This window comes from Carettochelys insculpta, chromosome 6, assembly GCF_033958435.1.
Source record: "Carettochelys insculpta isolate YL-2023 chromosome 6, ASM3395843v1, whole genome shotgun sequence".
NCBI lineage: Eukaryota > Metazoa > Chordata > Testudines > Carettochelyidae > Carettochelys > Carettochelys insculpta.
This window is the reverse complement of record NC_134142.1, coordinates 7,854,910-7,868,671: the sequence shown is the minus strand read 5'-3', so window position 1 is coordinate 7,868,671 and position 13,762 is coordinate 7,854,910. Positions and strand designations below refer to the sequence as shown.

General features: G+C 51.1%; 2 protein-coding genes across 4 annotated transcripts in view; one reads left to right on the top strand and one right to left on the bottom strand.

Annotated features, from left to right (window-relative positions):
* PYGL (glycogen phosphorylase L) overlaps positions 1-4,433 on the top strand; it is a 46,937-nt gene extending 42,504 nt beyond the window's left edge. Inside the window, exons 19-21 of the mRNA XM_074996200.1 lie at positions 1,455-1,589; positions 2,747-2,813; positions 4,054-4,433. Of these exons, the coding sequence (XP_074852301.1) occupies positions 1,455-1,589; positions 2,747-2,813; positions 4,054-4,254 (403 nt within the window). The 3' untranslated portion in view covers positions 4,255-4,433. The remainder of the gene's footprint in view (positions 1-1,454; positions 1,590-2,746; positions 2,814-4,053) is intronic.
* Positions 4,434-5,696: 1,263 nt separating this feature from the next.
* Positions 5,697-13,762, bottom strand: part of ABHD12B (abhydrolase domain containing 12B) — a 34,428-nt gene continuing 26,362 nt past the window's right edge. For 2 of the 3 annotated variants that reach the window (XM_074996202.1, XM_074996201.1), the window contains exons 11-13: positions 9,966-10,044; positions 7,781-7,905; positions 5,697-5,809 (exon numbers count right to left, since the gene is read on the bottom strand). In XM_074996202.1, coding sequence (XP_074852303.1) covers positions 5,785-5,809; positions 7,781-7,905; positions 9,966-10,044 — 229 coding nt within the window. In that variant the 3' untranslated portion in view covers positions 5,697-5,784. Of the gene's footprint in view, positions 5,810-7,780; positions 7,906-9,965; positions 10,045-13,762 lie in introns of those variants that run through there. The other variant, XR_012645872.1, reaches the window with a different exon arrangement.

Sequence of the window (13,762 nt, the reverse complement as noted above, 5' to 3'; positions counted from 1 at the left end):
TTTTGTGAAACGGGGCTCCCAGAACTGGGCACAATACACCAGCTGAGGCCTGAGCAGAACTACCACTTGTTTGTTTCTTGCAACACTTCGGCTAATACATCCCTTAATATTTGACCTTTTGGGGGCAATGGTGGCAATCTCAGCTTGTGGGTCCGCTGTGGTCCTTAGATCTCTTTCTGCAGTACTCCATCCTAGGGGGTCACTTCCCATTCGGTATGCACGAAACCGATTGTCCTGAAGTGGAGCACTTTGCATTTGGCCTTTTTGAGCTTCATCCTATTTCCCTCAGCCCATTTCTCTGCTTTGGCCAGATCGTTTTCAACTTACTAGCACATGCCTGTCAGTTGAGGGGGTGGGGATCAACTGCTCCGGGGCCTGGAGCACACCTGGGCACCATGTGGTACGCTCCAGGCAGCACTGCATGGGGGAAAGCCAGCTTGGACAGCACTTGAGGGCTGGCTGCCCCTAGTCCCACCCCTTCTGCCCAAGGGCACAGAGTAGGTGCCCCCACAGATACCCTGCCCAGGGAGGATACTGGCCCTGCTGCGCTTGCAGTCCCTTCCAGCTTGGTATCATCTGCCAGCTTCACAGGTGTCCTCTCTCCTAGTCTAAGTCACTGATGAAAACACAGAACCGATCCCTGTGGCCTTCCAGCATGACACTGACCCATTGATAACTACTCTCTGGGAGCCATTACTCAGCCGCTTAGCACCCACCTTATAGTAGCTTCATCTGGGTTGTGCTTCCCTCGTTTATCTAACGAGGTCGTGTGAGGCTGTCTACACAGATGACATCTGCCACTTCCCTCCTCTCCACCAGGCTTGTTACCCCATCAAAGAAACTAGCCAGGTTGGTTGGATGCAATTTGTTCTGAAAAATCCATGCTGCCTGTTAATTACCTTATCTTCTAGAGGCTTGCAAGTGGATTCCTTAATTATTTGCTCCATTATCTTTCCTGCTACAGAAGTTAAGCTTACTCGTCTGCACTCTCCTGGATGGTGGCTTTTTCCCTTTTATAGAGGGGCACTATATTTGCTTTTTTCCAGTCTTCTGGAATCTCTCCCATCTTCTGTGATTTTTTCAAAAATCATAGCTAATGGTTCAGACCACCCCTCAGTCAGCTCCTTGAGTATCCTAGGGTGCATTTGATCAGATTTTGGTGACTTGAAGACATCTAGGGGTATTGCTGCATTCCAGTCTGTAGTCAAGGGGTTACCTGCGCAAGGAACAAAGCCATTACATTGAGGTCTAAATACCATGCATGTGGAAAGATCTTCCATTTTGGGTTGTTGCATCAAAGAGACTATACCAGTAGAGGGCATCAGAGCACTTGACTCTACAAGTAGCCCGAGTAATAGGTCAAATTAGCTTTATGGTTCATCTAGTGTTTCAAGTGTAAGACCTAACAAGCAATTAAAATGACTTGCTAAAACTCTTTCCTCTCTGCATGGCAGGTACAATGCCCAGGAGTACTACGACAAGCTTCCTGAACTGAAGCAGGCTGTCGATCAGATCAAAGGTGGCTTCTTCTCTCCAACACAACCTGACCTCTTCAAAGATGTGACCAACATGCTGTTCCACCATGACAGGTAGGAACCACTGCTGAAATACGAACGGTTAGTGCAGGAGATGGCCCAGAACACCTGAGTTCCTTGGCACCAGGCTCATGTCCCAGCAAGGTCCATGTCACTCTTCATCCTTCCAAGGACGGGTGGTGGTGACCAGATCTTGTCTCCTCCACAGCACTTAGCAGTTTGCTGCAGCTTCTTTAGCCAAAACACTTTGGACTCCAGATTTGCAGTGTGCCAGCAGTCACTTGTCTGCCTCGCTGGCCCGCTCTTCCCCTAGGGTGACTGTATTGGAGTGTGAGATTGATGAGAAGCAATTCAGGATCCTTTGGGGATAAGACGCACTACAAAGCTAACATGTTAGAACTGGTTGGAATTGATTTTCAGCAGCTTTTTGTATTCCTCCTGGAATACAAAACTCATGCACCTGAGCATGTGGTTTTGTCACAGGTGTAGGCAGAGGTGGTTCCTGGGCTGTGAAGATTATTAACAGCCTTTTTGAATGGTCCTGCCTGTATTTCTCCTGAATCAAAACAGCCACCAGCACAGCACTTGCCCTGTTTCACACGCGGAGGATGGGAGCTTGTCTTGCTGTGCTTGGCCTACAAGCTGTCTGGCAGAGGATGCTGTACCTCTTTGGGGACAGCTGCTTCAGCAGTTGGGCCTGTGGGAATGCATATGAAATGCTAGTTCCTGGAACATCTTGTCTTTGTCTGTGCTGTTCTATCCCTCTCCCACTGCCACCTGCACACAGGCTAGGGTGGAGGTTACGTTTAGACCCACACAAGCGAAAGACTTTGAAACAGGTAGCTGTTAGTGTAGTATTCCAGTGTGAATTCTCAGCCCTAAACAGGGCAGAGCAATGTCAGAGAGGGAGCCATGTATCTTCAAAAACAACAAGAAGTCCCGTGGCACCTTTACAGACGAACACATTTTGGAGCATGAGCTCTCATAGGCAAAGACCTGCTTCGTCAGATGCGTGAGTAGGGCCACTCGTGCATCTGAGGATGTGGGTCTTTTCCCATGAGAGCTTTGTGCTCCAAAAATATCTGTTAGCCTATTAGGGCAGACCACTGACTCCCTTAACTAGGTAACAGCTGAGCAGTTGTTTTCTAGTTATTTAAAATCTCTGTGGGAGCCGGGAGAGTGACTAACACTCCATTCTGTTGGTCCCATAGGTTTAAAGTGTTTGCAGATTATGAGGCATATGTCAAATGCCAGGACCAAGTCAGCAAGCTGTACATGGTAAGTATGGGGCAGGGGACGGTCTAGGATGGGCTGGAACATGGCTGTCGTAGGGATCCAAAGTAGCCAGTGGGGCCTTATTCCCCGGTGCACGTGAGAGCATCTTAGAAGGTGCTTTTAGCTTGGGCTGGGAGTTACAGGGTTAGGCTGGTAAATCTCTGCTGGAACACAGAGTCTCTGCTGACGGTAGCTTTAGCCCACCACACTGACTTGTGGGGGCTGACGCCTGACTTGCATGTATTGGCAGATGGAGTCAGTCTCTTTAGAGCTTAACAGCTGCTTGTGACCTGACTTCTGCCCATGGCCCCTTTTTCCCTTTCCCGGTAGCTGGGTGAGTGAGAAGTGATCCAGCCCCTGAAAGCCTGAGACTGCACTGGAGGGTATGGCTGCTCAGGTCACTGCTCACTGGCAAAAGCCTTCCGAGGCAGCTCTTCACGGGGCTGGCCTTGCTCGCTGCATGCCACAGTAGAGCAGCTGATCCCACCCACCATGCAAAGTGCTCAGGAGTACATGCCCTCAAATGGGAAGTGACCTGGAACAGGATACTCCAAGCTCCTGGCCTATGAGCAGAGCCGTGCCATCCACAGGGAAAACTGGGGCAGCCACTGCAGGTCCTGCACTTTGGGGAGCCCCCGGCATCTCTCCCAACCATCCCCAGTGCAGGAGGGACCTGGGTATTACAGGCCTGGGGCGGGAGCAGGGGTTGCCCCCACCTCAGTCTACTGTGCTGGCAGTAGCTGGTGCACCCTGGCACCCTGCCCCCATCCTCACTGTCCTCCTGGCCCTACTGTGCAGTTTCTCAGCAGGGGTAGGAAGGAGAGCACCCCCCCAGGCACACCGCTGCTCACCAGTATGGAGAGACACTCTTGCATGGTGAAGTGGGAGAGAGGGGAGCCAACTCCTGCTCCAGCAGACCCCACCATGCCCTGGGCTATGGTGCAGGAGCGTGGGCTTGTGATGTGACATGGGGGAGGCTGCCCTGAAGCACTGCTGGAGATTTGAGGGGGTTGTCCCAGCCCTGCAGCCCATGGGATGGCCTGGCCTAGAGGTTTCCCTACAGCTGCCCCTTTGCCTGTTGGGTGGTGGTGTTTGCTGCTGTTCCCTGCAGGGCTGCTGTCTCACCCTAGTCCTAGAGAGGAGTTCTCAGGAAGGTGGTAGAAGATCCAGGATGCAGTTGCTGCCACTAGCAGCTGCAAGGACAGGATCTGGGTCCCATTTCTGTGATCTGGTCTATTTACAGAATGCTAAGGAGTGGACCAAGATGGTTATTAGAAACATAGCTGCCTCTGGGAAGTTCTCCAGTGACAGGACCATCAAGGAATATGCCCGGGACATCTGGAACGTGGAGCCTTCTGACCTAAAGATTCCTCCACCTAACGAGCCAAGGGACGTGGCTGATGACAAGACGCCTAATGATGCAATGGAGAAGCTGAAGATGTAGGTCTAAGACGACAAGGCACTGTAAGCTGCCTGGCGTAAGGCTGGTATAAGCATTGTAACATATATTCATTCCCGTAACTGTTCAGATATTTTTATCAGCTTTCCTAAGTCTCAGACACCTGAATATTAGAGTACAACTGCTTGCAGTAGGTGCTGGAATAAAAGTGCCCAATGACCTATCCAGTGGACTCCGGGTGGTTTACTTTAGCTTGAAGTCAGAGCCCAGTATTACTTATGTTGACTCGTCCAGGCTGTTGTATCTATCTGGAGGACAGGTAGAGTAAGGTACAAAAGAAAGCAGGGTGACCCAGGGTGGGATGCAGGCCTGACATCTTTAAATATTCAGGATTCTTCAGACAGTGACCTGTCATTGAATGGACAGTGAACACTTCACCCAGAGCAAAGGCAATTTAGATTGGGTATTAGGAAAAAACTGACCTGACTCTCCCTCACTGCAAATTAAGCCCATTAATGCTCATTCTGCCCTCACTAAATAGCCTTTCAGAGAAGAAAACTTGTCTGGTCTTCACTCAGTCTTTTCCCAAGACCAAACCTGCATCCTTCTAGCCTTTCTTCCCTCCTCTGGGCTCTCCCTTGTCCCCATTTCCTGAAGTAGGGTGCTTAGAACTGGATTTAATGCCAGCTGAGGCCTCAGTAGTGCTATTGAGAGCAGGACAATTACCTCTGCCTCTTAATCCAACACTCAACATCCTCTCTGGCATTCCACTTTGGAGTCTGAAAGATTTCATGGTGCATGAAGCAGTTAATTTTGGCACGTCCATCATAACTTTAGTAACCTTTCTGCAAACACAGGCCTAACCCCTGCCAGGCAGTAGGAACAAAGTGATTATGCTAGCTTGAGTAAGACTATACTAACGACTTTGAAGTTCACTGCTTGCAGCCTTGACACGTATGTAACTTAACAAGGGGGTGTTTCATGGAGGCAGTCCTGGGGAAAAAAGCTGTGCTTAAGATTGTCACCTCAGAAACAGCTCAAAGCCAAGAGATTTGTTAAATCTAACACCACTTAAAAAGTTGAATTTGTAAACTGACCTGTTTGTCCTACCTGAGTACAGCTGGGGCTGGAGGAAGTTATCCAGCTTGAACCTCTGAAATCAAGGACACTCTGGTCCAGTAGAATCCTCAGTACAGCAGGATGGTGCTGGACAGAAAGCCCAGCTGTGGGTCTGGCTGGGCAGCCCTGAGGGACCAGGAGCAGAGCCCAGGAGTCAGAGCTGGGAGCAGGGCAATGGGCAGGCAGGAAACCTGGGGGCCAACAAGAGAGCTTTGACCTCCCCCAGTCCAGCAAACTCTGCTGGGGGACTGCTCAGGTCTCAGGGGTGGTGGACCAGGGAGGTCTAACCTATACAGCCAGGAGCAAGTTCTGTCCATGCTGGTGCAGGCTAAGTTATTTTCCAATAAAAACCCAGTAATTGACTTCAATGTTCTAGTGTAGTGACTTTATTGCAAGTCTCTGCCATGACCTGGCTTCAGTCCATGGTCAGTGTCATATGCACTGCTGTAGCTGGTATCACTTGAAGTTCTTCAGGAAGTCTCTGCAACAAAACAGGTGCAACACTGAACAATCCCATTTTGACAACAGCTAATGGTTGTTTCATGCATCGTGGCAACTGCCAGGACAGACTAGATGCAGGGCTGGTTCTGGAGGTCCCAACTGCCACCTGCTGGCTTGTGGTACAGAGCATGTCCTCAGTGCTTCTGGCACACTAACCTGTGAGCTGCTGAGACAGTGGGGGACCTTGTAGGGGTTAGCAGCTACTGCCCCACAGAAAAATCAGCTGGGCCACACCAGTGAAGTGGGGAGAAAAAACCTTCACTGATATGGTTCCTGACCAAAAGAAAGATACACCCCTCTTCAGCCCCAGATCCTGGAGGACAAGAGCGCTAGGACACTGTGGATCTAACAAGACTCTGGGTTGGGAGGGAAGGGGCTGCCAGGCAGTGGGCATAGATCACTTGATGACTACCTGTTCTGCTCATGCCCTCTGGGGAACCTGGCCTTAGGCACGGCTGAAAGACAGGACACTGAACTAGATGGACCATTGGTCTGACCCAGTCTGACTGTTACACCAGTTTCAATTAATTTGGTGACATTTCCAAGCACACACACATCTTTCAGACAATTCTCCCAGCAGTAGAGATTTAGATTAACTGCCCCCACCTGTCCCAACAGCCCAGCTGGGTCTCAGCCCCTTCCCCCCACCCACCACACCCCTGCCCATGGAGAAGGAGCCCTATGACAGGTCCCAGGCTGGTTAGGAGTTTCCTGCACGCACACCTTCCTAGGGGGAGGCTCAAAGCTTCAGCTACCAAGAACCTTTCCAATCCCACCCCCTTTTCTATTGCAAGCTGGACTCTGATGGGTCTAGCCTCTCTGATGGCCAGCAGCTCTACAACGTATTTCCAGGAGGGTCTGCCCAACACCACCTGTGCAAATTCTGCATTGTGCGGTGATACAAAATTCCCCACACAGTACCCCTGGCATCTGGAGGGTAAGGGCCGCTAGTGTCCCAGAGGAGGAGGATGGGGTACACAGCCAGCTGGCAGAGCTTGAAGCAGGTGGAAGAAGTCTGAGAACCTCTGAAATACACCATTCAGCTGACCAGCAGCACATCTGGGGTGTCACAGGGAGGACCATTAGCACAGTGCTTACCCAGGGGACCCAAGCAAAGCAACAGACCTACTCCTAGGGGCAGCACCACCAGCCCCAGGGCGAGGTGGAAGGGGGAGGCCCAGCTCCATGCCTCAGAAGGGGTGGGGCAAAGTGCAGCCAACCCCCAGAGCCACCCAGACCATGGCACTGCCCCCTCCCCCAAGAGCCATGCCCAGCAATGCTGCTACAACACTTCAGAGGGGCCCAGTGTGCCAGCCCCCCTTGAAACCTTAAGCCCAGAGGCAACTGCTCCCTTTACACTCCCCCCACCTCCAGCAGGCCCGCCCCCTGCCTCCCCGAGCCCTTTCACAGAGGCAAGTTTTCATAGCCACAGCTGCTGCCGTGGCCCATCTATTTTCCGCACCCTTCCCCACCCCCCTGCCAGTGAAGCGGGAAGGCAGGAGCCGAAAGGGAAAGCTCCCAGCATGGAGCCAGGACTAGAGCAGCCCCTGCCTCACGAGAGCGGCTGCTGCTGCTGCGAGGAGCTGAAGTTACCAGGGCTGATGCTGCTGCCTCTTGCTCCCCTGACTTAGTTTCCCTCCATTGAACTAGCGCTTGGAGTCAGACTGGGATGGGCTAATGCCGCAGCCCTGTGGCTGAGCAGCCAGCTCTCAGGTGAAGGTCAAAGCCCTCACCCCCGCAGTCCTTTGCTCACCTATTAAAGGTGCCAGTGGTGGGGATACAAAGCTTATCTACACCCCGCTTCCCCCTCCAGCCAGCAGATGCGCATTCTCCTTGGGCACAAGCCTGGTCGGGCTTTGAGCCAGTAACGTGCAGCTCAGAATGACACGCCCACCCCCTTGAGAGAGCTACAGCAGCCCCAGCAGACGCCTCAGCTCCTGGCGTTACTTACTTCACAATGTCAGGCAGCTCTGGATGCGAACAGATGTTTTCATGGGCAAAGCCCAGCTTCTCTGGAAAGGTAACAAGTTTGACCTTGTCTTTGTTCTCATAGGAGGAGTGTGCAACCTCAAACAGCTGGGTGGAAAGAAAGAGAGAGAGAGGCCTCTTGTCATTTAAACCATAAGTCAGTGACTGTTAGCGACACAAGCTTTGGATATGGTCATTGAGCTACAAGATCTAGGGGCTGGGAGCCCATAATCTCTGCCCCTTGAACTGATCAACTCCTACCCTTCCATTAACTTCATACAGTGAACAGCTGGCATCCTGGGTTTTTACACCCTCTAGTTAGATCAGGTTTGAATTCATACACTCAGTTGCCATTTTTAAGTCACTGACAGCCTGAGCATCTGTTTAATCTTAATTGATTTAGATGAGCTATTGCAGATTTAATCACAGCATTCAACAGAATATCCATTTAAATTCAGCATGGAAATAAGTAATCAAAGGCTGGTTGAAGCACAAAGGGGCTTGCCAGTGGTAAGCAGCTCTGATGCATATACCTGGCAACCGTGGCTACTACAATGCCATGTGAATGTTTGTTCTCACTTTCATGGGACATTGTGAATAAGCCAACAGCATTACCTCCCATCAGACACACTAGTGCGCCTGAACTATTGCCTGAACTAGGACTTGGGGCAGTTGTGAAATGGCATTACAAATGGGTTTTGCACAATCAAACCTGCACTACAGAACTCGTAGGAAGTGAACTAAATGCTGTTGCTCCCCAGTGCAGACAGTGAGCACTGTACACCCCAGGTGGTGTTTCACTGAAATCCACGTCTTTGGGGAAAAAGGAGGAAAAACCATCCTAAGTTATAAATTTAACAGTGCAGTTAAAGCGGCCCTTCAGCAGGACCTTTGCCCTAGTTGAGTGTATCACTTGAGTTGAACTGCAGTTGCCAGCCCAGCTGGTATTAAGTTTCTCAGCCATACTGCACCCTCGGGTTCCTTTCTGTAAGGTACCTCAAGACAAATATACTCACCTCCATGCAGAATAGCACCTTAACGCCCATTGGGAGTGAGTAGCCAAGTGACAGGCAAACAAAGTGGATCGGAATATTCCTCTATGGCCATGACATAAGCAAAAAGCCCTTCCGACTTCACAGTAGAGATGAGAGAAGGACCCAGAGGGTTACTCACTTCTGAGACAGCTTGGATGCCCCTTCCTTCCACTACATGCAAGCTGGTTAGTGCTCCAGCCCCGTATTACTTGAGGGTGACGCAGCTTAGATCGGACACCTGCCAAGTCAGGATTTCTGCCCGGTCAGCACCTAGTTCAGGTGTGAGCGCAGCTGCCTGGGCCATTGTGGATGTCAGCTGGACACTGGGAACGTTTGGTATGAGGAAGAGTGGAGAACCAGCATCCAGAGGAACCAGGAGGGGAATGAAGGGAAGAGTCAGGTGTAGTACGGAGCGGTACTGGGGGCTCTTAGCAATGCCCTACAGCCCCTGCAACTCTTACACCCAAGGGAGAGACAGGTCTGGAACCTTGCAAGCCCCCTACACTTTCACCACCAAATCAAATCCCGCCTGTGTTACAGAAAATCATTATGCACCGAGTGAACCCAGCACAAAGGAAGTCGATAGAGACTCTAGGGATAGGTCTACACAGCAGCATTGTTTCAAACTAATCTATTTTGAAATAGCTATTCCAGAACAGATTTCAAAGGGACAGCTGCACGCACGAATGCGTTTCGAAATAGCACCCAGCTATTTCAGAACAGCTTGTCTGGACACACAGCGCCCGTTTCCAAATATGCACTAATGGCATCCAAAGGCACTATTGCAAAGTAGCGCTATCCCATGTCTTAACGGTGCCTACTTCCAAACAGGCGTTATTCCTCCTGCGGTGAGGTTTACAAAATTCAAAATAAATTCAAACTAGCCAGTGTGTTATTTTAAACTAGTGAGTTTAGTGTAGATGCTTGCAAAGTTATTCTGAAATACCTTTGTGTAGATGTAACCTTAGGGCATGGCATACAAAAGAACCTGGTTTACAATGGGTAAGTATAGGTCAGGCCCTGTTCCCAGTAATAGCATGTTTGCAAGAAGAGAACAGTCTCAGGATTCCTTTGCCCCGCTTTTCCTCACCAGCATCAAGATGTAGCAGTGGCTTTAACTATGAGAAAAGTTACCTTTTTACCCAGGTGGACTGGCAAGACAGGATCATCTTCCGAATGCAAAATCAGGAGGGGACTGGACAACGCTTTAACACTACAGGAAAAAATAGAGCAGGTTGAAGAAACACGCAGTCTCTGGTTACTTAACCTGGTGTTAACAAGAATCAGTGTTAGGAGCAAAGTCTGGTACTAACATTGGCCTGAGGGGTTGCTCTCCCACCCCAGTGCCCGCTACAGTTTAGCTGCGGTTTGTATTGTGAGAAGGAGAAAGCACGGCATTCATAAAGGCAGACAGGTGCTGAATGTTACCGGCTGCACAGACCATGCCTAGAAACAGCTGATCTTTGGGACGCTACAGATAATGGCAATGCCTTTCCCCGACCCACCCACCCACTCAAATGCTAAAGTCCAGAAAGCCTACGTCAGGAGCAGACAATTTTTGCAGAGGTGCCACTCCATAAATTTTGGTACTGGTCCCGGGCTGGCTCTGGGGCCCCACCCCGACAGGGTCAGGGTCTCTGGCAGAACAGTTGAGGCCAGGGGCTAGAGGGAGCCAGTGCGTGAGTATGAAAGAGAAACAGAGATAGCCTTTGACACACATGGGCCCTGTCTACACGAGCCCCAAACTTCGAAATGGCCACACAAATGGCCATTTTGAAGTTTACTAATGAAGCGCTGAAATGCACATTCAGCGCTTCATTAGCATGCGGGCGGCCGCGGCACTTGAGCTGATGGGAATAAGGGGACTTCGAAGTAGGCGGGGTCCTTTCGAAAAGGAGCCCCGTCTGGACGAGACGCGCGGCGGCGAGGCGCATCAATTTCAAAGTGCCGCGGCCGCCCGCATGCTAATGAAGCGCTGAATGTGCATTTCAGCGCTTCATTAGTAAACTTCAAAATGGCCATTTGCGTGGCCATTTTGAAGTTTGGGGCTCGTGTAGATGTAGCCATGGGGTGTGTGGTGAGGTGTATGTGTGACAGTGACTCTGTGGGGGGGCACAGACTGGGTGTGTCAGTGAGTGTGTGCACACTGGCTGCTCCTGGGTGAGTTTCTGATAGAAGCCGCCCTCTGTCTCTGTAAGGGAAATCTGTCTTGCTCTGTTCTCTCCCCTCCCCTGCTCTGCACTCCTGAGTCACTGACCGTCCATGCTTCAGACTGGAGCAGCTCCGCTGTGTCTCCCGCTCCCCGATCCCTGCTATGCAGGGAGGGTGTAACGGGGGCCGGGGAACACCCTGACTTCTGCACTGCCCTCTCCCCTCCACTCCCTCTGCACAACTGGCAGGAGAATCCTAGGAGCAGCTCGGCTGCAGATGGAACAAGGTGGGGGAGGGGCAGCTGAACACACGCTGCTGTCTGAAAGTATGCATGCTCTGCTCATTGGCTGGGCAGGCAGGGTAGAAATGCTTGGCAGGTTGGATTTGACTCCCCCTTCCCCAGCGTGATTTTGCCCACTCCTGGCCTAAACACTGTCCACTTCACAAGCACTTGGAGTAACTGATTTAAGCAGTGGTGATGCTACTTGAAGCAATCAAAATCCAAGTACAACCAAACTAGCTTTGCAGCTGTTTGGTGGAGGAAGTCCTCCCTCTCCCACCCCCTTACGATTACGGGGATCTGAGCTCCCTCCACGGCGTATAGAGGGTTACAGTCTTGGGCTGGTCAATCAAAGCTTTGCAGTGTACTTGTGACAGGGACTCCCTGGTAGGAAGAAAGCAGTAAGTAGCTGTAGTGCGAAGTATTTCTGCCACCAAATACATGACTATGGAAGTAAAGCTGACAACACACCTGCTTAAACTGGTTTATTCTGCATGCTGCAGCTTTTCTCCCCACCCAAGTGTTTGGGGAGCATTTCTGGCTCTGCCAGGCATCACACGCTCTACGGAACATGCCAAGAAGCAAGCTGCAGCCTCTCAGTCACACAACTACAAATAAAGAGCAACTATCAACAGGACAAGGTCCTATTGGACAGAGGTCTCACATGGGGCTCCACCCAGATCTGTTCCAGGTCTGTTGTTTAACAGCTTGATGAACGCTTTGGGTGTTGGCATAAAGAGCCCATCATCAAGTGTGCAGAGGACACAAAACTAGTGCACGGGGTGCAAACACTGAAGGACAGAGCTAAAATTCAGAGATCCTGGAAAGTCAGAACTAGGCCAGGGCCAATCAAGTGAAATTCAACAGATCAATGTAAGGCGTTACGCTTAGGAAAGAGCAAAGAAATGAACTGATACAGAAGGGGTAGAAGTGGCTTGGCAGCAGCACTGCTGAGAAGGATTTGGGAGGTGGTGGCTCACAACCACCGCAGGAGCTGCCCCACCAGCATTGCAGGTTGGGTTGCATTAACATAGGCTTAGCGTGCAAATCACAGGACATGCTCTACACCTTCTCTGCCCTGGTTAGGCCTCAGCTGGAGGAGAACTATGTCCCGTTTCCACCAGTGTTGTATAAAAAGATCATCAAGAAATGGGAAAGAATCCAGAGGTTCCTTCATATTCATTTGGTCTCCCACACAGAGCTGTTCCTCTCCCGGGCAGGCAGAGGAGATACTAACTAACTATCCAGAACACCTCTTGTGGAATGGTCCTTTTAAATGGCTTTATTCTCCAGGCCAGCTGCCTGCAGCTCTGACAGTTCAGCTGAAGACATTACGTGCTGCTCCATTTTCCAAATCACTGTCTTCTCCGTGTGGTTAATGCTGGACTCTAGCACGCTGGGGTGGCTGGTTTTGGCTAAGCAGAGCTTTTGGTATGGCTCAGACCGAGGGGATGAGCAGGCTGTACCCTGTCTGCTGCAGTACTGCTTGCCCTGCTACCATGCGGTGGCCGGATATGTCTGTCATTTATAGGTATTAGATGTGAGAGACAACCGTGAGGACAAGCGATGGAATGGAAGCCCTAAAACCACAAAAGCTTACAACAATCAATAAATCAGCTAGTCTTTCAGGTGCTACAGGACTGCTTGGTTTTCATGAAGTACAGACGAACATGGCTACGCCCCCCACCCTGAGACTATCCCGTAACAAGTTAGCCTTCCGCTCTGCAATCCTAATCACATGATGCAGCAGGAGAAAGACAACAAGGGAGAGGAGATACAGTTAGGTCAGAGGGAGAACCACTGGGGCAGAAACAAAGGCAGGTGGCTCCTGGCTGCAGAGAAGGCTCCAGTACAAGGTGGGCCATAACTGCAGAGAGCGAGTTCCCCTCTTGGGGGCATGGGGGAGAGAGACAAGGTGCCAGAGATGAGCTGCAGCAAGGCCGTATTGTTTTTGCTAAACTAAAAGGGTGTCCTGCCATTGCCCGGAGCCCCAGACCAAGGACTTGGTGAGAAGAACCACAGGGAGATTCTAAATGGCGAGGGAGAGCTGACAGGAATGGTCCTTCCAATGCCATTTCCTACCGCTGCCAGTGGCTGGGTCTGTGACATTTACACTGAGCCTGAAAGCACAGAGCCTCTCCTGCTTCCAGCGGAGCAGTACAACGACGCAGCAAGAGGCCTGGCTGCCTTAACCCTGCACTACTAGTGCACCCCTGGCCGAGAGAAGGGAGAGGTGCAAACGCTGGGGTGGGATGATGGGATTGAGCTGGTCTGAAGAGCGAAGTGTACAGCAGAGTTGTTCTGCTGGGGTCTAAAGCACATGCTTCAGAGGGGAGGAGACATCTCTCAAAGCTAGTCTCTAGCTTCCAAGAGCCTCTGAGCCCCTCAGTGCAGCCAGTTGGAGCGATTAAGGACATAAGAACAGCCACACAGTCAGACCAAAGGTCCATCTAGCCCAGTATCCTGTGTTCTGACAGAGGCCACTGCCTGATGCCCCAGA